At 35.1% G+C, this 20,489-nt stretch overlaps 1 protein-coding gene across 1 annotated transcript in view; it reads right to left on the bottom strand.

Moving 5' to 3' along the window:
* LOC121410168 (sodium- and chloride-dependent GABA transporter 1-like) overlaps positions 1-13,420 on the bottom strand; it is a 50,405-nt gene extending 36,985 nt beyond the window's left edge. The window contains exons 1-3 of the mRNA XM_041602072.1: positions 13,214-13,420; positions 4,378-4,585; positions 3,057-3,189 (exon numbers count right to left, since the gene is read on the bottom strand). Of these exons, the coding sequence (XP_041458006.1) occupies positions 3,057-3,189; positions 4,378-4,585; positions 13,214-13,385 (513 nt within the window). The 5' untranslated portion in view covers positions 13,386-13,420. The remainder of the gene's footprint in view (positions 1-3,056; positions 3,190-4,377; positions 4,586-13,213) is intronic.
* Between the last annotated feature and the right edge of the window lie 7,069 nt (positions 13,421-20,489).

The raw sequence follows: 20,489 nt of genomic DNA, 5'->3' as shown, positions 1-20,489 counted from the left end.
GCGCAAACATTGCGCCTTTCCTGGTAAAAAAGTGGACAATCATTCGTAACTAAATTCGTAACTTAAAAAAGATAAATGAAATCATTTTTTTTTTAAGAAAATGAGTATTTAAAAATCTTTTTTTTTTCACTAAACAGGATGTATTGGTCACGAATGGGCGTGTGATGTACCTGTCAACTTAACTCAGCATGATGTGTCTCAGAACTTCTTATCACACAGCATGTTTAGGTTCAAAAGATCACGATTTACAGATCAAAATTGTGATGAAATTACCGGTTCCTAGATTTAGTAACATTTATCTCATTATCTGTGTTGTTTTGGCCCAATTGTTCATGTTTTCTTTACGTCCGGTTAATCATAGCACGTAGGACATGCTTCATAATGTACCCCCAATGTGAATTGGGTAGTAGAGTACAGTTGTTTGAGGGGTTTTGAATGTTGGAACTAGTAGGATGGTGGGGAAAACAGATGTCGAAAATTACCGAAGCCGTTTTGCTGAAAATGGGTTTAAAGAATGTAGATAACAGAACCGAACCATAAGGTTTGTCGAAACGGGCTCAAATAATGTAATAACACCATAACAAAGGCATGCAGTTTAACGACTTCCGTTTATTTTGACGGAGGTTTGTCACTCATCTCGAATCTTCTGATATTGTTTCCATGGTAACGTTCGCATATCTGCAATTCACGATACCACTTAGTTTAGAGAAAGTTGACAACCCATTTCCAGGTGCTGTAACACTCATACATTATGAAAACACAAAATCGGGATCAGTTATCTTGAGCTGCTAAAACAAAAGTACATCCTCTTTTTCTTTTGGGGGCGGGGGCAGGGGGTCATAGAGAATGTTTGTTGTGTAAAGAGTATAATGGGCCCGTTTCATAAATTATTACAACAAAGATACGGGAAACATTCAATTTGATTGGCTGAAACTGTGCATAAAGTCCAAGGTATACAGGGAATCAACAGGATGAGTAAAGTGACCTTGGTGACCTTGGACTTGGTCAGCGCACAGGGGCCACGGAATGTGGGGTGGGGGTTGAACATGCAAAAAAAAACACGATATTATACCAGAAAAGGGATTGGTGAAGCTCATGGCACATACCTCACTTCATTTATTTTGTCCTTTATAAATAATTTTGACAGGCTGTCACTTTTTTCTAATTATCCTTTTTTTTGTAGAATTGATAAATGCTCTACAGTTTTATCGATCTTTTTTGTAGATTATACAAAATGACAAATGACTTGCGCCAAAACGAATGGGCACAATGAAAGCGAGTGTGATATAAATAAATGCTCTTTGCAAATTTGTATAATTGTATTCGGCTTATTTGTCATATCCGTCCAACGATTTCAATATTTTGTTTTGTTTTATGTACAAATGAGGATTAGTATGGTTTAATGACTATATTGTTTAAAGTGAGAACTTGTTCGGAATTCTTAATCAAGAAATCATAGTTATGTGCAAATCATTCAGTCATGAAGAAGAGTACCAAATTCATTAAACTGGAATAAGAGGAGGCAATATTCCTATGGGAGCATTATAATCAAGGCTGAATAAGAAAATATATATTTCATGAGATGTTACAAAAATATACTTTATCATCAATAGATTATGATTAAGATGCTCAATACAATATTGCTTCCATTGTGCGTAGTGTGTCAGAAGAATTAATTACATTAATTACTGTCCTTGTATAAACAATGTCATATTCCGTGATAGTTATAACAAGGTGATACAATTAATTATGGGAAATTATATTGCTTATGCGGCAAATTCTTATGCAATAGCAAAGCAATTTTCCTCTTGACGACTGATTCTGTCCTAAATCAACAAGGTCGTTTGTAAGTTATCATACATCCATTTGCTGGATTATGAAAAGTATATTAATACAAATATTTCATACATTTTCGATTGTATTCTGTTTCATATTGATCGATTTAAAAAATTCCTTATACCTTTTTTATAACACTCCTCATGGTTGAAGAACACAGCAAATGCAGCAATTTTACTTCCAGTCAATTATGTTGAAATTATATGTGAATCTTTTTACCTCCATGGTTATATCATGATTGTACTATTCTATTTGTTTTTTTTTTCTTTGGGCGAGGGAGATTGATCTGTAATTATAATGAAGATCGTGCTGTTTGTACAGGATAACATATAAGGGCTTGAGGTTTCATGAGAGTCACTGTATGGAAAATAAAGAAGATAAGTCTAAAGAATGAAAGAATATTCACTATAGGAGTTATTGGTCATTGGGAAGATTTTGGCATGAAATACAATAATGCATCGCACCCAAATACTTTCCGTACTAATAAACTGTGTTTTATACAAACAGAAATTTATTATTCTGCGCTTGAACATTTAATGAGGACGCATATCAAAATATTGTTAACTTTTGTGTTATGTAAATTAGACTGTTCTAATAACCATTTTTGTATTAACCACACTTAACCACATTGTTTACTGATCCCACCCGTCTCCAAGTGTGGTTGTTAGTATAGCACCCCATCAAGTTCAATGATGTACCCCTCTGATTTCATTTATTGAAACGATTACAGAAAGATTTCGGGTTTGAAAGTGATACTTAGTCTGGTAAAGAAGAAAGAGGTCAAACAGAGCTGACATCTGTGTGTCAGGTAACAAAAGAGAATTCCAACAGCTCCCACGAGAGCAGTGGAACTGAATCAACGTTTCATTATTCAGTTTCTATCCAAAAAAGAGTGAAATCGGATACAATTTTTTTTCGTTATTGGAGTAACCTATTGGTACGAGCATAATATATTTGCGTAAATACTACCCTAATAATGATAAAGACATTATGTTATCACCTCAAAAAAGGTAAATAGATCAACAAATAGTTAAATAGATGATTAAGCAAATACATGAATTAATGATAAATACATATATATAAAAACAAATAAATAAATAAATGAATGAATGAATGAATGAATGAATAAATAAATAAAATAAAATAAATAAATAAATAAATAATTAATGATAATAAAGATAATGATCATAGTTTTAGATGGATTTTTAATATCCTTTTACCTTTCCAGTCCACTTGACCCCTTTCCAGATGCAGAAGTAACAGATAATCCAAGCAGCTAGAAGAGTTAGAGCAAGCTGCCAACGAACCTTTCCAGCTTGATGGATACCATCACTCTCTTCTAAAACATAGTACCTGTAAACAGAGCATCCAACATGTATCTTGTTTTTACTATATCATGTAACGATGATCACAATATTGTTTAAAGTTACCACCCCTCCCCCTACATAACATTTTATCTCACAAAATAATGTGCACGCAAAAAAATGTACCGTCACAGAACCAAATCCTTTATAAAAAAACAATAAAGAATGTGATAGTTTTCGAACATTAACGCGTTCTCCCTCCTCTTCCATTAGCCTGTGGAAAGAGTCATACGTTCGTCACGGGTCACCACTGCAAGGAGGTTAATTGTGCTGAAAATCTACAATAATCTTACGATTAGGAGTACAGACATGCGACCTCATAATTCGTACGATCCCTGTGCGATTTTGTACGATTCATAGAGGCTGAGGAAATCACAAGGCTTAAAGATTCCTGTTCGATCTCGGCTCTACCTCTATTATGCCTTCTTAGGCCCGCATATTGCACAATAAAAGTGGATAATGTGAAAGTAGCCATCTACTATAGATGCACCTAAACACTAAAAAGGATATCGTATGACGTCCGCTGTCAAATGAAGCGGAAACTTCAGTGGTGTCATTTTGACATCTGGAAATAATCACACCTAATCTTCTTTGCAATTTTGGTGAAAAAAGTATTGACGCCTCCCCCCCCCCAGTATTTGATTTGTTCAATTTTAATTTCTTTTAAATATATATATATATAAAGGAACATCCATAATAAAAAGGAATTTTAAATAGAGAAAATGAAATTAGAACAAACTCTAATTATGTATCGAAAGGATGAAATATACTTGTGCTATTTTAAAGTTGTGTATATTTTGTTGTCATTAAAATATGGAGCGCATGCACAACACGGGTGGTATGCAAAAGGGATGTCATCACGCAGTCACAAACTGTTTATATATGATATAATTAATATATGACATATCATATTTTTTTCCATTATGTGATGGAAGAGCAAGGATTAAACAATGAAGACTTAACAATTTTTTAAACATGAAATATTCATAAATCATAGGCTACTGTAATCAAACAAGAAATAATTAGTTGGCCTAATTGTATGATGTCATCGAAATAGTGAGTGCGGACCATTACTTCATAGTTTATGTGAAATGTTAATAAAACTTTCATTGTTATGCTCTTTTCATTTTTATTAACAATCATATCAACTATTTTGTCGGAGATGATTAATCCTTACTTCCAGAATTCGGTTGTAGGATCTGTGCTGTAGTTATCGGCCAGTGATTGGTTTGTAGTGCAGTTGATGGTATTGAAGTCATTGTCACAATGTGACCACGGTAACGTAGATGTGAATGAGTTCCCCAAGTAGAGCAAAGCCCATGCGATCACTACGATGTACCATACGTTTAGCCAAAATGACATCACCACAGCTGCATAACCGACACCTGAAAATATCAATTAAAATCACAACAACACGTTTTAATCCATCATAATAATCACACAATGGTCTTATGCAAAATAAAGCATGTGCTCCCATTTTCCCCCAAATATTTAATTGGTGTTTAAGAGATGTTAAAGATGCTGGATAGGAATTACATATTTTTACGAACATTTAAATAAATTAGATAAGATAAAGCCTCGTCCAACAAAAACAAAACAACAGAAAACATCTAAAAATATATAACTGATGATGGGTGATGGGGGGGGGGTAGATGGAAAGTCAACATTTAAACATGAGCATCGTTAATGATTGTTCAGGAATCCACGCGAATCACATCATATTGTATCCGCTCTCGATCGATAGTCTTTATGGAAGATCTCGCGGGAAACGGTTACTATGGTTACTAATCTTCGAAAGTCACTAGAATGTCCAGGAACGTGAAACATCGAGATGATAAAAATGCACAGATAGGGGTAAGTGACCTTTGGTATCGTGCCTTTTTGTTTAACCCTCATGGCAGAGCCTCTCTTCTATATCTTCTATATGCATTCTTTTTTTTAGTCCACAGTGTTTTCCTATTCACACCGGTGATGGAGAAATAAGTCCTTATATCAGTCACTTCAATAGGCATGATAGGAAAGAAGATTTATATCGTTATCCACCTTTATGTAATAGTTGCTGACTAATTTTTTTTATTTTAATATTTATTTGGTCCAGATATCATTATTCTACTTATAACACCATCACCTCCTTTCATTCCCCCTTCCCCTCATTAATTCTTATTCTTCTAATTCTAATTCTGCACCCTCTCCTTTTCTTCATCTCTTGAATCAACACTCTTCCATTTCTCATTGCCAACCATTTGTCCTTTCTTCGTTTCTCTATTTTCTACTAAATTTATTTCAGTCCATGGCCAATTTGACAATTACATTTGATGTTCAGTGCAGGTGAGTATGATTTGGCTGCTTATCTGTATGGTGGAATAGAACAGATAAATGTAATTTGTCATTTTGATCACCTCTTCGGTGTGATCGCCGGGTATTTCAGAGATTACGCTCGGTGACGCCATGGAATAAGATAGATATTGGATATGCCCCGTTTTTCATAGTTATCATGATTACAATCCTTATTCTTGTACAAGACACACATTCAATTAGAGGTGTTAATCAAAATACCACATGCTTGAAATATTCATGCTATATTGATTCAGAAAACTTTGGTAGAAAAAATATGGTCGACTAGAAAGTGCGTAAATCTTTCAGACAAGATCATCTAGACCGAATAAGTTTCACGGAGAGATGAAATATCTAAATACGGTCTATGTCACAATTTTTCGTTCTAATATATATTCTTCATAAATGATATTATAAAGTTCACTCCATTGAGGCTATTATTCACGAAACCAGAGTATTAATAAAACAGAATTCCAATCTGTGTAGTTTGAATGGAACTGGTTCCTAATACACAGTGTTCCTCGCTGCAAAGGTGCAATTCTTAATTTAATAATATATTAACATCTTCACATAATAACAAAAATATAAACGAATACATGACAATTCAAGAGATATAAAGACTGATAATTTACAGTAAGTTGGGTAAAATACAGCGGCCAACTATTACATGTATAAGCATAAAATTGCTTGGATCTCCCAAAGCTACCAGGACCAGAATGTAGGACCTGTATAAACCTGTATTTGTAGCTTGTGGATCAGTTTTTAGTACCCCAAAAATTGATAATTTGAAGTTGTTGTCTTTTCCTTTGAAATTATTCAACATTTGGAATTGACACTGCCTTTGAGCATTTGTTCGTTTTTCCATCTACATTGTCTACACTCTTTCCCTATTCTCTTTTTATTGCGAAAGCCATATTGATTTTAGTCCATAGTTATCTTAGTGTCATTTTATGTCAGAAAGGATGGCATCTTTGAAACAGATCGAATGTGGATCCATTGTAGATGTATGGATGATAGTAGGGAAAAGGATCATTAATATATTCAAGAATCGAGTTGTAATGTGATAGATATTGACCATTTCTACTCTAGACCTAATACTATGCTTAACGTCATCGCTCCCTAACTAACAATGCTGTAACTTTTATTTATTTTTCAAGGTGTTTTTCGTACTTTTAAAAATACTTTCCAACAATGTAAGAAGGGGCGGTCACTTGAAAATCCGTTTCGGTAAACGTTATTTAAAAATCGCCATATCCCATTGAAAGATTACAGGTCATGTTTGATTGTAGTGACGGGAAATTTTAAAAGACAATTTCTCCAAAATTGTCCTATGTTGTTATAGCGATGGGTAAACGGAAACATATTCTTCATTCATTAACATATCAAGGGCTGTCTTAAAACGTTAATTTGTGACCATCATTGCAACCATCTTATTCACTCTGAAAATACCACTTAAATATGGTCCATTTGATGTTTTTTATAGGTTATGTTTTCAATATCCCGATGTCGAATTTTAGATATGTATTTTCTTGTTTAGAATTTGTTAATGAAAATGTTGCAAGAACCGGCATGAAATGAAATTAAATATTTGACAGAATATTGTCAAAATATCAAATGATGTCAACATGAAAAAAATCGTCCTGATTGACCTTGTCGTCATAATGGCTTTAAATTTGGCACTGGAACTAAAACAGGAAAACATCTATTTGTAACATGTGTAATGTGAGCAAATCCGCTCTTGTAATTGAAAGGATATGCCATTATTGATTCATATCAAAATGCTCTTTACGCTTTGTAACTGATGTATCATTATGAAAGAAAAGCTTTATCAGAATGAGGTTTTATGAATACCATACCTCTTTTGTGAGAAGTCAACAATTATGCATATTCTTCTAGTCCGACACCTATGTAAATATACATTTATGCGTAATACGCTTTCACCTCCGCTCTTGAGTGCAAACTAGTGGTCTTGTATGAGACTCAAGCCTCAAGCTTATGTTTCGAGACCTTTTACGTAACATTAACTAATAATACCGTATCACTGTCATCTTTTTTTATGTGATTGTGAATGATGTGAACACGCATGAAACAACAAATATTTAGTCCTAATATAGTTTCACGATTTAGGTAGATGATACATCGTCGAGTTGAATATCTAGATATCAGGACAACCTCTATAACAGTAATGATTAATAAGAAGACCCGTGGTGTAGTGGTTCTGACTCTCGCCTTGTAAACAGAGGGTCGTGTGTTCGAATCCAACTGCGGTCTAGCGTCCTTGGCCACTCTATGTGCTAAATAGGTATCCGGTAATATGCGAAAGTAATTGTTGTTTGAATTTGCCAGCGCCGTTATGAGGTTGCGATGAATGCTGAAAATTTTTCCCAGGGAGTGGAAATTTGTGCACTTTTCTTGCGGGATTGAAATCTCATGCAACACACTTACCCACACACCTGACGCACTCTCGTAATATGACAGTTATTTACTCGCACATCTTCAATCGCCAAAGTGGGGACGTGTGTATGAGGTCTAATGCATTCGAAATTTTTAATTTAATCCAATAAAGGTTTATTTTCAAACATAACTTCATGCTGCATAGTCATGAAAGTTCGCCGGGGACGCTTCATATATCCCTTCACACACACATCTTGAGTTTAATTGGCCGAACGGAATCCTTTTGCAACAAGATGAGGAATTGATATGCATGGCTATCTGGACTAGAGACGTCCCCAGTTGATGGGTAAATATAAGTAAATGTCCCCAGAAGTAGTTTATTGCAAACTCACTCAAGCCCACACGCACGAACCTTCTCTATATTTTCCTCTCCCCCTCTTCCACACAAACACACACACACCCACAAATTCACTCTACTCCAAACCCGAGGACGAATTACTTTTTTTTTCAACCGTGTCCTCCTTCCCTCCGAAGGCTTTGTATGGTAACAATGCACAAGACAGTCGGTACTTTGTCAAGTCTAAGGTCGGCTCATCGTCTGCTGTGAAAACGTCAGCTATGCAGATAAGATTTTTTTTAATGATTGATCATAATATCTAGCCAAATGCAGCAAAACTCCTAACGAAATCAAGAGTGTAATGAGGAAGATTTATGCTCCACCTTGACTTGCTAGTGGCAATTTATTTAATTTCCTAATGGTATTCTCTGAATCCTTACTGATCATTGTTTCCAAAGAGTTTTCAGTTGATGTGATTGAAAGGGGCCAGAATATCCCCATCTGACCTGCTATCCATCTTCAGTGATTTCACAAAACCATCACGAAAGGGCGTATCTACTCGGTATCTGCTTATGTACGACTACAAATCAATATATTTTTTTTCCTCACAGCATGCACCCCAGATAAAATAAAAATGAGTAAATAAAATGATGAAAAATGCAAATTATAATACTAATTATAATAATTATGATGATGATGATACTATTACTACTACTACTACTACTTCTACTACTACTACTACTACTAATAATAATAATAACAATAATAATGATAATAATAATAATGCAATAAGATAACAATCATAGTAACAATAATAATAATGATTGATGATAATATTAATGACAATGACAATAATCGTAATGAGGACAATGATAACAGTAATAAAAAAATACTACTAATAATGATATTGATATCTGTCAGCAATATCATTTGCAGGAGGAGGGGGTTATACCCCTCATCCAACCATTGACACTCCCCCTACCCATCTCGCATCTCACACCTGTAAATGTGCAATGAGTTAGGATATTGGATCTACGATGGATCCACATTTGCATCTGTTTCAAAGATGTCATCCTATCTGACATAAAATGACATTATGATAACTATGGTCTAAAATCAATATGGCTTTTGGAATAAAAAGAGAATAGGAAGAGAGTGTGGACAATGTACACAACAAAAAAATTAAGTCCCCCTAAATCGAATTGCTGCAACTTTTGAACGGAATAATTTTGAAATATGATATTTCGTGGGTGGTGTTTACAGTCATCAAGCAACCACTGGTGAAAAAAATGAGATTGATCGGTTGAGTCATGTATGAGTAATCAAAGATTGAATTAAATATGACTATTCTTTTTAATCACAAGAGTCGTTTTTCAGATTGTGTAAATACAAAGGTGGGCAAAGGGTGTTTTAGGTGAATTTTACGGTGTTAATGCTATTTTACTATTCATCATTTAGCCATCTTGCATCTTGTTAAGACTACACCATCATACAACCCTATCTTCTTGAAGGAATCGGGGGGGGGGGGGTTCATCAATATTTTCGTCCGACAAGTTGTCAGCTCTGACAACTTTCCTTGATTCTGTTTGGGGGGAAATATTGGGGGGGGCAAACATATCGTTTTGCCCCCCCCCCCAATATTCCCCCCCTCCCCCAGGATCGACGCCTCTCGTAGTAGTAGTAGCAGTAGTAGTAGCAGCAGTAGAAGTAGTAGAAGTAGTAGTTGCCGTAGTAGTAGTAGTAATGGTAGTAGTAGTATAGTAATAGTAGTAGTAGGAGTAGTAGTAGAAACGCGATTAGTATTATTATAGCAATAAAAAAGATATTAGTAAGTCTTTCAAATACAATTTTATTTTCACCGTATTCACCGTATACATACTGTCAAAGTATAATAAGTCTTGAAAATGAAAAAAGAAAATAACATCAGCATCTTGTAATTTGATTCATTGTTCATTTAGTGGACCCCCCCATTCCCATTCATACTGAATTCTATATTGTCTTTTTTACGAAGTAATAAGAATGTTCATCTGCAAAATTATATCTGATTTATATTATTTTACATTATGTTTTCGATGGAAATGGACTAAAGAATTGAATTGAATTGAATCTTGCCTGACATTTTCTCCTTCTTTTTTTTCCAGAGCAAAAAGTAATCTTGAGTGTAACATGGGTCACATCTCAAGGGTACCCTCTATACGCAGTTTTACTTGATTTTAATTCGTACCGTAAGACGTACGTGGGAATTGACAGATTGAACCCATGACCATCTGTTTTAGAGTCTGGGGACTAATCCACTGGGCCACAACGCTCACATGATTTTTTTAATGTTTAGGTTGTATTGCATTTTGGAACATGGCAAACCGAGATGACTTCATTTCAGTACATATGGTTCATAATTACTTTTCATAAATTAATCAACGGAGATGGGGTTTCCCGAGTTGATGTTCAACGGAGCATGACATAGCTGGTAGGGTTCTTTTTCATTTCTAAATGTCAATTTCATGGATATGTCACCTAATCATTCAACTATGGAATATGTCTTGCTGAGTTTAAACGCCAGACATGTGTCATGATGCAGACCCGTTTCTTCTGATTGGGGCTACTATATCCCTAGATTGCATGATAATCTCTCTCCTTTTTAATGTTAAATGCAATTATTACATGAGAAATCATAGAAATGACTGTGTGTTTGAGCACTACAAGAGCACTTCTCATGACTTGTAGTTTCTTTCTTTTTTTTTATTTTGAATCTTCATAGGCCAATAAGTTCATCCAGCAATCCGGTGATTCACTTTCAGTAGTTCGGTCGAAAAGACTTTTACAAGTTTGAATAAGTAATAAAGGTAAATTGAACAACATAACATGATATGAAGAGACGGATAATATCGAAAGAGAGTATAGAGAAGAACGATCTAAGAGATGCAGAATAGTGAAAATGAGATGGGTGAGGTTTGGATCTATGAGGAGATGACAGACCGAGTAGATTATACAAACCTTTGGACAGATGTGTTACGTTGTGGGTCACAACCAAAGACCATACACACCATGCATCACCCAGGAAAATATGTCAAATCTTACATTCCAGGAGGTATTATCTATATCTATCATTATTCAATAATTGGGACATTATCCTCGTGTTTAAAAAGTGGGGAAAACATCCAGCATGCAACCTGCATGTACTAAAAGTCAATCCTTATCGTAACCAATAACATATCTTAAACTGTGCTGAATTGTAATTGCTCATCAAGATCTTGTATTTTCGTTTGTGATTGAACTTTTGCAATAATGATTAAAATAATGAAAAAATATCTACTTCCATGTGGTAAGAACAATTGTAACCATACATGAGGCCACTGGCGGATCCAAGGGGATGGGGGGTAATGTAAAAAATGTAGTTAAAACAAAATTGCCTCTTCCCCTTTTGGAAGTGAAGACCTTTTACTTTTTTGCTTGTCAAACTTTCCATAGACGAAATGTCCTTATTTTAGGGTTGAAAACTTTTTTCGCTTGTCAAAATTTTTTTCTCGGGAAAATGTATCCCCTTTTGGAAAATCCCCTGCACGTCGTTCATCATGTTGCTTTCCTGAACCCATTATCATAAATTACAGTACTACCATTCATTTGCTACTTTAGGTCCCTTACCATGCTTACGGAATTATGCTGAAAATTGCCCCAATCATGAGTATTTTGTAAACTAAGATAGGTACTGTACTTCAAAGAAATAGACAAATACCATCTCAGATAATGTCGAACATTACTTTTTTATTATCTTCCAAAATTTTGAACTTGTGACAACATGACTGAATTATGCCGCGCATTGACAGTAATCATGGTAATAGATCACAATCTGTTACGTGATATATTTTAAAGTACTAATGTAATTCCTTCATTTACTGTAAACTAACATAGTATGATATAAGACCCTACAAATTAACATGAAATGTCAGGCTATGTCATGTAAACAACATTGATGAGCTTGTCTCCAGGTGGTCTAAATTTATAAAATACAAGCCAAGTGATGATAGAATTAGATTTTAAAATATTCAATCTATTTGGTCTCCTTCAAATCAATGTTGGCATGAAAGGATTGGCAATTTGACATCGCAAAACCCTGGCCAAAAGGAGAAAAGGATAGGGAGAAAAAGACTGAGGTAGAAAAAAAAAGAGAAAAAGGGTAAGAACCAAAAGGGAAGAGAAGGGGAAATCGAAAGATAGAAGAAGACATCTACCCCATGCTGTTCTCAAGTTCACATAATTAATGACCTTGATCCCTTTGCAAAAATCATAGTGTTAACATGCGACTCATAAAATCCAACGTAAACCTGGCTTCTAATTCAAGATCAAGTTACGTTTGATTTCAATTCTTTCTCCAATGGGTCTTTAGATCTCAGTAAGACTTCTACAATCATGGTATGGATGGTATGGAATGAAATAGGGGGAACATTTTTAGAGGAAAGTCACGGTTCTGCGTTTGTGACTCGAGGAGTGTAGACTGCCTCGTACATAGTATATACCTGTTATGGTAAATGTGTGATTCTGTTAAAGATATATCAAATTTACTAAAACTTTGCTTCTCAGATAGAACGATAACGCACGTTTTCATCGATACACACATTGATGGAACATCTTTGGACAGGAGGCTTTTGCTATCCCCCTCCCAAAAAAAATAATTATTTAAATAAATAATAAAAAAAACCTCGGTCGCAAAGCTCCCTCAATGGTATGCAGGTCTATTCTTAAGCATTTTACATATCAAAGAAAAAAATATTCTTATGGCAATTATTACAATCAAAACTTTTAGCAACTTTGATTGTAATTTATAACTACAGACCAATATAATTTGATTGACAGAGAAAGGGGAAACAAAATCAAATGAAAATGGTTCTCAATAAACATGATAAACGATAATTGTGGCATTTTTAGCAACATTACCTATGAGATGATTTACCTTTGAAAAGAGGGCATATTTTCCATACCCCTAGACCACCAAGACTGAGTAACTGACCCAATGATGTCTCGAAGAGAAACACAGGTATCCCAGCAACAATCAAAGTCAACAGATAGGGCAGCAAAAACGCACCTGCAAGAAATAAAAATATATATATTTTGTTAAGAATCATTATGACTAATTACATGATTGCAATTAAAGGGATGATTGAGAATATGGATACACTTTACGAAGTTCTTGATAGGAAATATGTTTCCAAAACTGAAATAAACACTTGGAATAGCTTCTCCAGCTGGAACCAGGTATTGAACAAAGTATTAATGTTTACGAATAATCTAAGATGAAATTAAATGTACATGAAAAGAAAGATTTATATTTTATGGTTTGATATCAATGTCATTCTCAGTTTAGAATACATTTAAATTCGAATGCGGTAAATATTCTCCATAACGCATTGATATGTTTTAAGTAGTTTTTCTAGTTAATAAAGGCTTGAATTTGAGAAAATGACCATTCGGCCTTCGTTCCTGACCGTCTGACAGTCAACATGAGAATTACCGTGAGAAAAAAAGATACTCAGCTATATCCTGTTATTCGAATATTTCATTTCGGATTTTATTCTTTTTTATACAATGAAAGCTTATACCGTCCAAATCATGGAATAGGAGAAATGCAAAACCTTAATATGATTCGTCTGTCAATGCCTGGGCTAGAAAGATGGTCCATCAAATTGGAAGATTTGTTAAATTGGATTACGGTAAACATTGATTGACTGATGATGGATGAAGGAGGAGGATAGAGAGAGTGAGTTTAGGAACTGAATCGAGATGGGTTATGGATGTAACAGAATACGGTGATTGATATCTGTAACTTATTTCTAACTTGCACATTGCCCTTTAGTTCGGTTGTTGTTGTTTGCTCTTTTTTTTAAATTTTCATGTCGGCATGAACACCGTTGACGTAGATGCTGAGAGTGATTGCGTTGGTCAGAAAACCCTATGTGTTATTGATTGTATCCGACCGAGAAAAAAAAATTGGCAAAAATGGGTCAAATTACTGGTTAGAATATATGGTACCGTACCGAAATGATGGATGATTTTGACGCATATTGCGATACATATTCACTTACGAGTTTGTTATTTCATCAATCTTGAAGTGCGAAATAGTCCTTTGTGCACTCTAAAAACAGGAATAAATATTTACCTAATATTGGGTAGAAAGGGAACATGCATGTATGCTGAGTTATCCCCCCCATTGGGCAAAGTGCATGTTTGAAGAGTTAATTTAAACGCAACATTGCGTAAAATTTACAAAATATGTTGTACCTCTTTACCCAACAAGCAGGCATGTTCCCATTTTACCCAATATTGGGTAAACTTTTTTTGTTAGAATGTGTGATATAAATTCAATTTCATTTGATAGATTCAGTTCTTACATAGTGGTCATTCTACTTTAGATCAGACATTTAACCTTGGTGAATATTCTTTAGCTATCGGTTGTGATATCATGAACTGTAACTTTTTTTCGGTTTACGATCAGCAGGCCTGCTGTGTTCAGATAACAAGCCTCGACCCATAGTCTCGACCAATTGCGAGACCGTTTTATTTTTAATCCTTCGAAATACATGACCTTAGCGTCGACCGAAAGGCCCGCCGAAAGGAACAAATTTAACAAAACAAAAGCCACCTCTAGGGAGGGTTCGACCTCTATAACGTTTTAAGCAAAGGTTCAATTACATTTGCGATTGCTTTGAACGTCGTGTATCGTCTTAAATACGTTCAATCAATTATCTTAAAGTTACGATGGTCATTTCATACTTTGGAAAGTCAGAAAGCATCCAAGAAGAAATCTGACTTGGATTGCCATGAATTGTGTAACGTTAAAATCAAATAAGAATTTACACGACATTTTTTCATGACTTCGGTCTTAATTAGTTTATCTTTGAAAAAAAACATTACATCATTAAGTCTAACTTAAAACGAGTAAGGAAAAGCTTACATACATCGACCATTGGCGAAATGAAGGAATAAAGTGGTATTATGGTCTTTAATAAATGACTCAAAATATTCTTAAAAATACTTATGTTGTCTATACAAAAGTATCGTACCAGTGTTTTTCTTTAAATTCAAAAGGTTCCCTCGACCACCAAGATTGTCGATTTTCTCTTCCCATAATTCACTGTTTCTTTCATTTGGAGGATTACTATTTTGTACCTTTCAATTTGACTGGAAACATTAATTTTGCAGCAAATTATGGATCTATTATATGGTTGAAAAAAGGATATGATAGTAAAAAATACATGTAAATTCAGTTCAGCTCAATTCACTTTATTGTCTATTTAGATATGATCATAATAATTATGTACATCGTGAATTCAATTATAATGTATGAAATTTTAGAAGTCCTTAAACTGTGATCATTGATAACCCCTAATATGAATGACTTTGATAGCAATAACCAGTAACTCCTCCATATTTGCTGTCATTTGCTATGAAGAATAGGTAATATCTCGTTTTTTTTTTCATTATTCAAACAATGTCTTTGTAGTAGTCATAATATACGCGAGTGGTTTAGTAAAAAAAAAAGAAGTAAAAACACAATTTGCTTTTCTATTTCCAAGCCATTTTCGTTGTAGAAGTTACATTCATTTTGCTCATGATTTTCACAAAACAAAACGTGTAACGACCATAGATTTCATATGTAATATTAAGCGGAAGATGATAATGATAAATTAAATTTAGGAGAAAGACGTATTGCTCCTTTAATCAAATACATCGTACAAGATAGATCCCAATCAATCACCAATTGACATTGACGTATTATGTTTTGTAAAGTAATACGAGGTTTCAAATATATGTTAGGAATAATTCATGTAATTTATGGTATTTCTCGACAATCAATATTACATACAACACCACACAGCTCATGTTTACTTACGTCGAGGAGCATCAATTATAAATACTCTTTTGTCGATTTACAGTAGTATACAATATGTCCCATCTTTTCAATCTCCAAGTTCATGATTGTTTGACTGAACATTTCTCAAGCCTTATTATGGTAAATTCGATTGATTTTTTCAAGAGATTAGGAAAGTAGGATTTATCTCGCTAATATGATTTTTTTTCTGAATTCCGACAAGGTGTGTGACATGTGCTGTATTATAATATGTGTGAAACACCGTTTTTTGTGGGGGGGGGGTTACGTGTACGTATGCTTTTTAGTAGAACGGATGTGTCGTTTCATCAGCAGACCATCTTAATGAAATTGTAAAAGTCATGATTACCGATAGCAAAATAGCAAATGAATTTGCATCAAAATGGACATAGTCACGGACAGTTGAACAAGAAGCCAATACAGGTAACGCAGATATATGTAAAAGTTCTTGCCATTCCTGGGGAGTGTTTCATCAACATTTTCATCTGACAAGTTGTCAGATCTGACATCTTTCTCTGATGTTGATTGGCTGAGAGGTACTGTTACTATGGTAACTGTCGGATAAAATGGGACTTGTCGGATAAAACGTCCGACAAGTCCTTTCATGAAACGCCCCCCTGGTTATTTTTAACACAAATTCCGTGTTGAAATGTTGTTAGTGACATACGAGTGGCAAAAAATTAATTTTTTAGTTGAAAAATATGATTTTTCAAAGAAAATAGTAGGATTTGTGATTCAGTTAGGTTGACGGATCTCTAAAAAGTTGCGTACTTTTGGAATCACGTAACCTGACTTCGTAAGTTTGCTATCAATGTGATGATAATAACATAGGGTATTTGTATAGCGTACCTTGATATGTGGTCAAGGCGGTCGACGAGATTGACCCGGCTTAGCTTGGCTACCGATCCGGTGCTCATAGCTTTTTGAAGAATAACTTCTTGCCGGTGCCCATTTATCTCACCTGGGTTGAGTGCAGCACATTTGTAGATCGAATTCTTACTGAATGATATTAAGCCATGGCTACGATTCGAAACCACGACTCTCTGTTTCAAAGTCCGGAGACTAATCCACAGTATTACCACGCTCCACAAGACATGCGCAAGACTTGCGTGGATCCATGGATTGCTTTCACATTGATATATATCCATGTTACATCCATGCAATTTTTACAGGTACATTATGCAAGATAAGTTAATGGGCCATAAGCGGGTATTATGTTGATTTTTTTTTTACAGTATTTAAAGTATTTAAAGAGACTTTCCATTTAGTCATGGGCGGAAATCCCAGGGGGGGGGGGCAGGGGGGACGTGTCCCCCCTACTCAAAATAGTAGGGGGGACACGATATCAAATGTCCCCCTACTATTTTGGGTCTTTGGTGATGCTAAGAAATATATAACTCAAAATGGGAATAAAACGTGCGTTTTGGGACGAGATGACCCTTTTTTTTTTTTTTGCTTGTCAAATTTGCCAGATCCTTGTCCCCCCTACCTTTTGGGAGATATTTCCGCCCCTGCATTTAGTCAAAGGTGTTCTTTAAGAACAAAATCTATTTTGTTATACTATTCAATCAATGTACCAATCCAATAAGGAATTTAAATCATATATTGCCAAAATGATTTCGTCATGGGACAGGTGTTAAATTTGGGGCAAAAATCACAAAACGCTTGGTGAAACATTGGCAATCTTTCAAAAATCAATGAGTCAGTATGGTGGATAGTCAAGATGATCAGAGAGAATAAGACTGTTTTCTCGAACTATTGAGCAAAGAAATATTCATCCAATCAAAGAGGAGACCATTGCTAGGACAGGGTTTCCATCGCACACCTCGTTATCATCAACCTTACTATCTCGACCAATCTCAAACTGACAGGACAAGTCGCTCAGAGCATAATTATCCACGGGAATCTAATTGTTTCTAACTAATGTGTTTGCTTTCACATTCCCAGGTACCTCCCACCTTTCACTATCCCGTTTTAATACGTATTACTAGTATCCAGCAAACCCAACTGCTACTTGATGATATCATGGAGCAGTCTTATCATTGTACATGATGTAGTTCTTCTTGTTACAGATCTTCATGGAAATACAAGATATTAATATAAATTTATTTAAAAATTCGACTGTGCTGCAGAACAACCTGCTAATTACATCTTTTCCAGGATTCAGGACACATGTAAGAAACCTTTCAAAATAATATATTTTCATTTAAGTTTCATTGATATGGACAGGATGAAAAGACTGATAATCACAAGAAGATACAATATGTATCTTTATGCATCTAAAACCTTAGGATCTCATCACCTGAGTTCTCTCTTCAATTCAGGTTCCTTGTCATAATCAATCACGTGATATATAGTTGTTGTCATCACATCTGAGATTGATGGAAATTACGTTGGTAAACATAATGAAGTCATCAACCGCGTCATTCATCACTGTCCATACCCAAACCTAAATAACGGCAAGACCTCTTGGTTTAAAAAGGAGATTATCCAAGTTTAAAAAGGAGATTATCCTTCGAATGAAGATGGTAAAAGAAAATATCTTAATATATATAGTGAATAGGAGTTTGTAAAAAAAATCTTGCTATATCATAGAGATAAAAATATATGTCCCATGGCCATGTTCTGATACTTAAATGAATGAATAAACAGCAAGATGAGAGACAACTCAGAGCAAAATGTCAAATCTACTAAAGGACAAGTTTACCCTGACGATAAGTTGGTTTGTATAAAGGAACAAAAATAGGGAGTGATATTCATGAAGGCTTGATGAAAATCCATCAGAGATTAAGAATTATGATTTTTTTTAAATTGAGTCTCAATAAAATGTGAGCAACTCCCCCACATACATAACATATATAATGTAATACAAATTCCATATATCATCCATTTTCAATGGAACATTTTGAATTAAACTTTCTTTTTCTCACAGGGGTATAAAATGATGTGTCTGATTATATATCCCTAGCACAAATAGATTCACTTTCATTTTTTTATATTCATATTACATGACATATAGGCCTAGAGGAGCTGAACAATTAAAACAAGTGGAATGCCTCTGGCCGTCTCACCTGCATCACGCACTTCAATATAGCAGCAGTGCTGACTTTGAAAACTACTCTAACTCGCACAAGATGTTCAGTGATACATAGTTACTATTATGTCCACTTTTTATGAACTAGACCAATAAACTTACAGAGATATGATGGTTATTCAACAAAAAACCCCAACATGGCCAAAGTTCATTGACCTTACATGACCTTTGACCTTGATTATGTGACCTGAAACTCGCACAGGATGTTCAGTGATACTTGATTACTCTTATGTCCAAGTTTCATGAATCAGATCCATAAACTTTCAAAGTTATGATGGTAATTCAACAGATACACCCAATTCGGCCAATGTTCATTGACCTTTGACCTTGGTCATGTGACCTGAAATGCGGACAGAATGTTCAGTGATACTTGATTACTCTAATGTCCAAGTTTCATGAATCAGATCCATAAACTTTCAAAGTTATGATGGTAATTCAACAGATACCCCCAATTCGGCCAAAGTTCATTGACCCTAAATGACTTTTGACCTTGGTCATGTGAAATAAAACTCATGCAGGATGTTTAGTGATACTTGATTAACCTTATGTCCAAGTTTCATGAACTAGGTCCATATACTTTCTAAGTTATGACATCATTTCAAAAACTTAACCTCAGGTTAAGATTTTGATGTTGATTCCTCCAACATGGTCTAAGTTCATTGACCCTAAATGACCTTTGACCTTGGTCATGTGACATGAAACTCTAATAGGATGTTCAGTAATACTTGATTAACCTTATGGCCAAGTTTCATGAACTAGGTCCATATACTTTCTAAGTTATGATGTCATTTCAAAAACTTAACCTCAGGTTAAGATTTGATGTTGACGCCGCCGCCACCGCCGCCGTCGCCGGCGCCGTCGGAAAAGCGGCGCCTATAGTCTCACTCTGCTATGCAGGTGAGACAAAAATCATAATACCGTTATAATATTTTGACCTTTTTTTGGGGGGGGGGCTTTTATCGAAACCCACCTATCTTCAGGGTAAACTTTCTTTCTTTCTATTGGATTGTTTTATGGAAAGATCTGAAAAAAACCCAGAATAGTCCCCATGCACAATAACACACACACTCTCACACAACGTCATTGGGGTCCCTATTCGTTTCGTCACCCATGAAATATCTGAGGATCATAGGGTGGTGAAACAAATACGTCGAACTTCGACCGATGCCGGCGTCAGTGGCGGCTCAACTGACACCCGCTCGGACTTACATTGGGATTTGGTTAGAAGGCGCCTCCACGCCGGCTTCA

Source organism: Lytechinus variegatus, chromosome 3 (genome assembly GCF_018143015.1).
Source record: "Lytechinus variegatus isolate NC3 chromosome 3, Lvar_3.0, whole genome shotgun sequence".
NCBI lineage: Eukaryota > Metazoa > Echinodermata > Echinoidea > Temnopleuroida > Toxopneustidae > Lytechinus > Lytechinus variegatus.
This window is presented reverse-complemented; position numbering and strand designations above follow the sequence as displayed.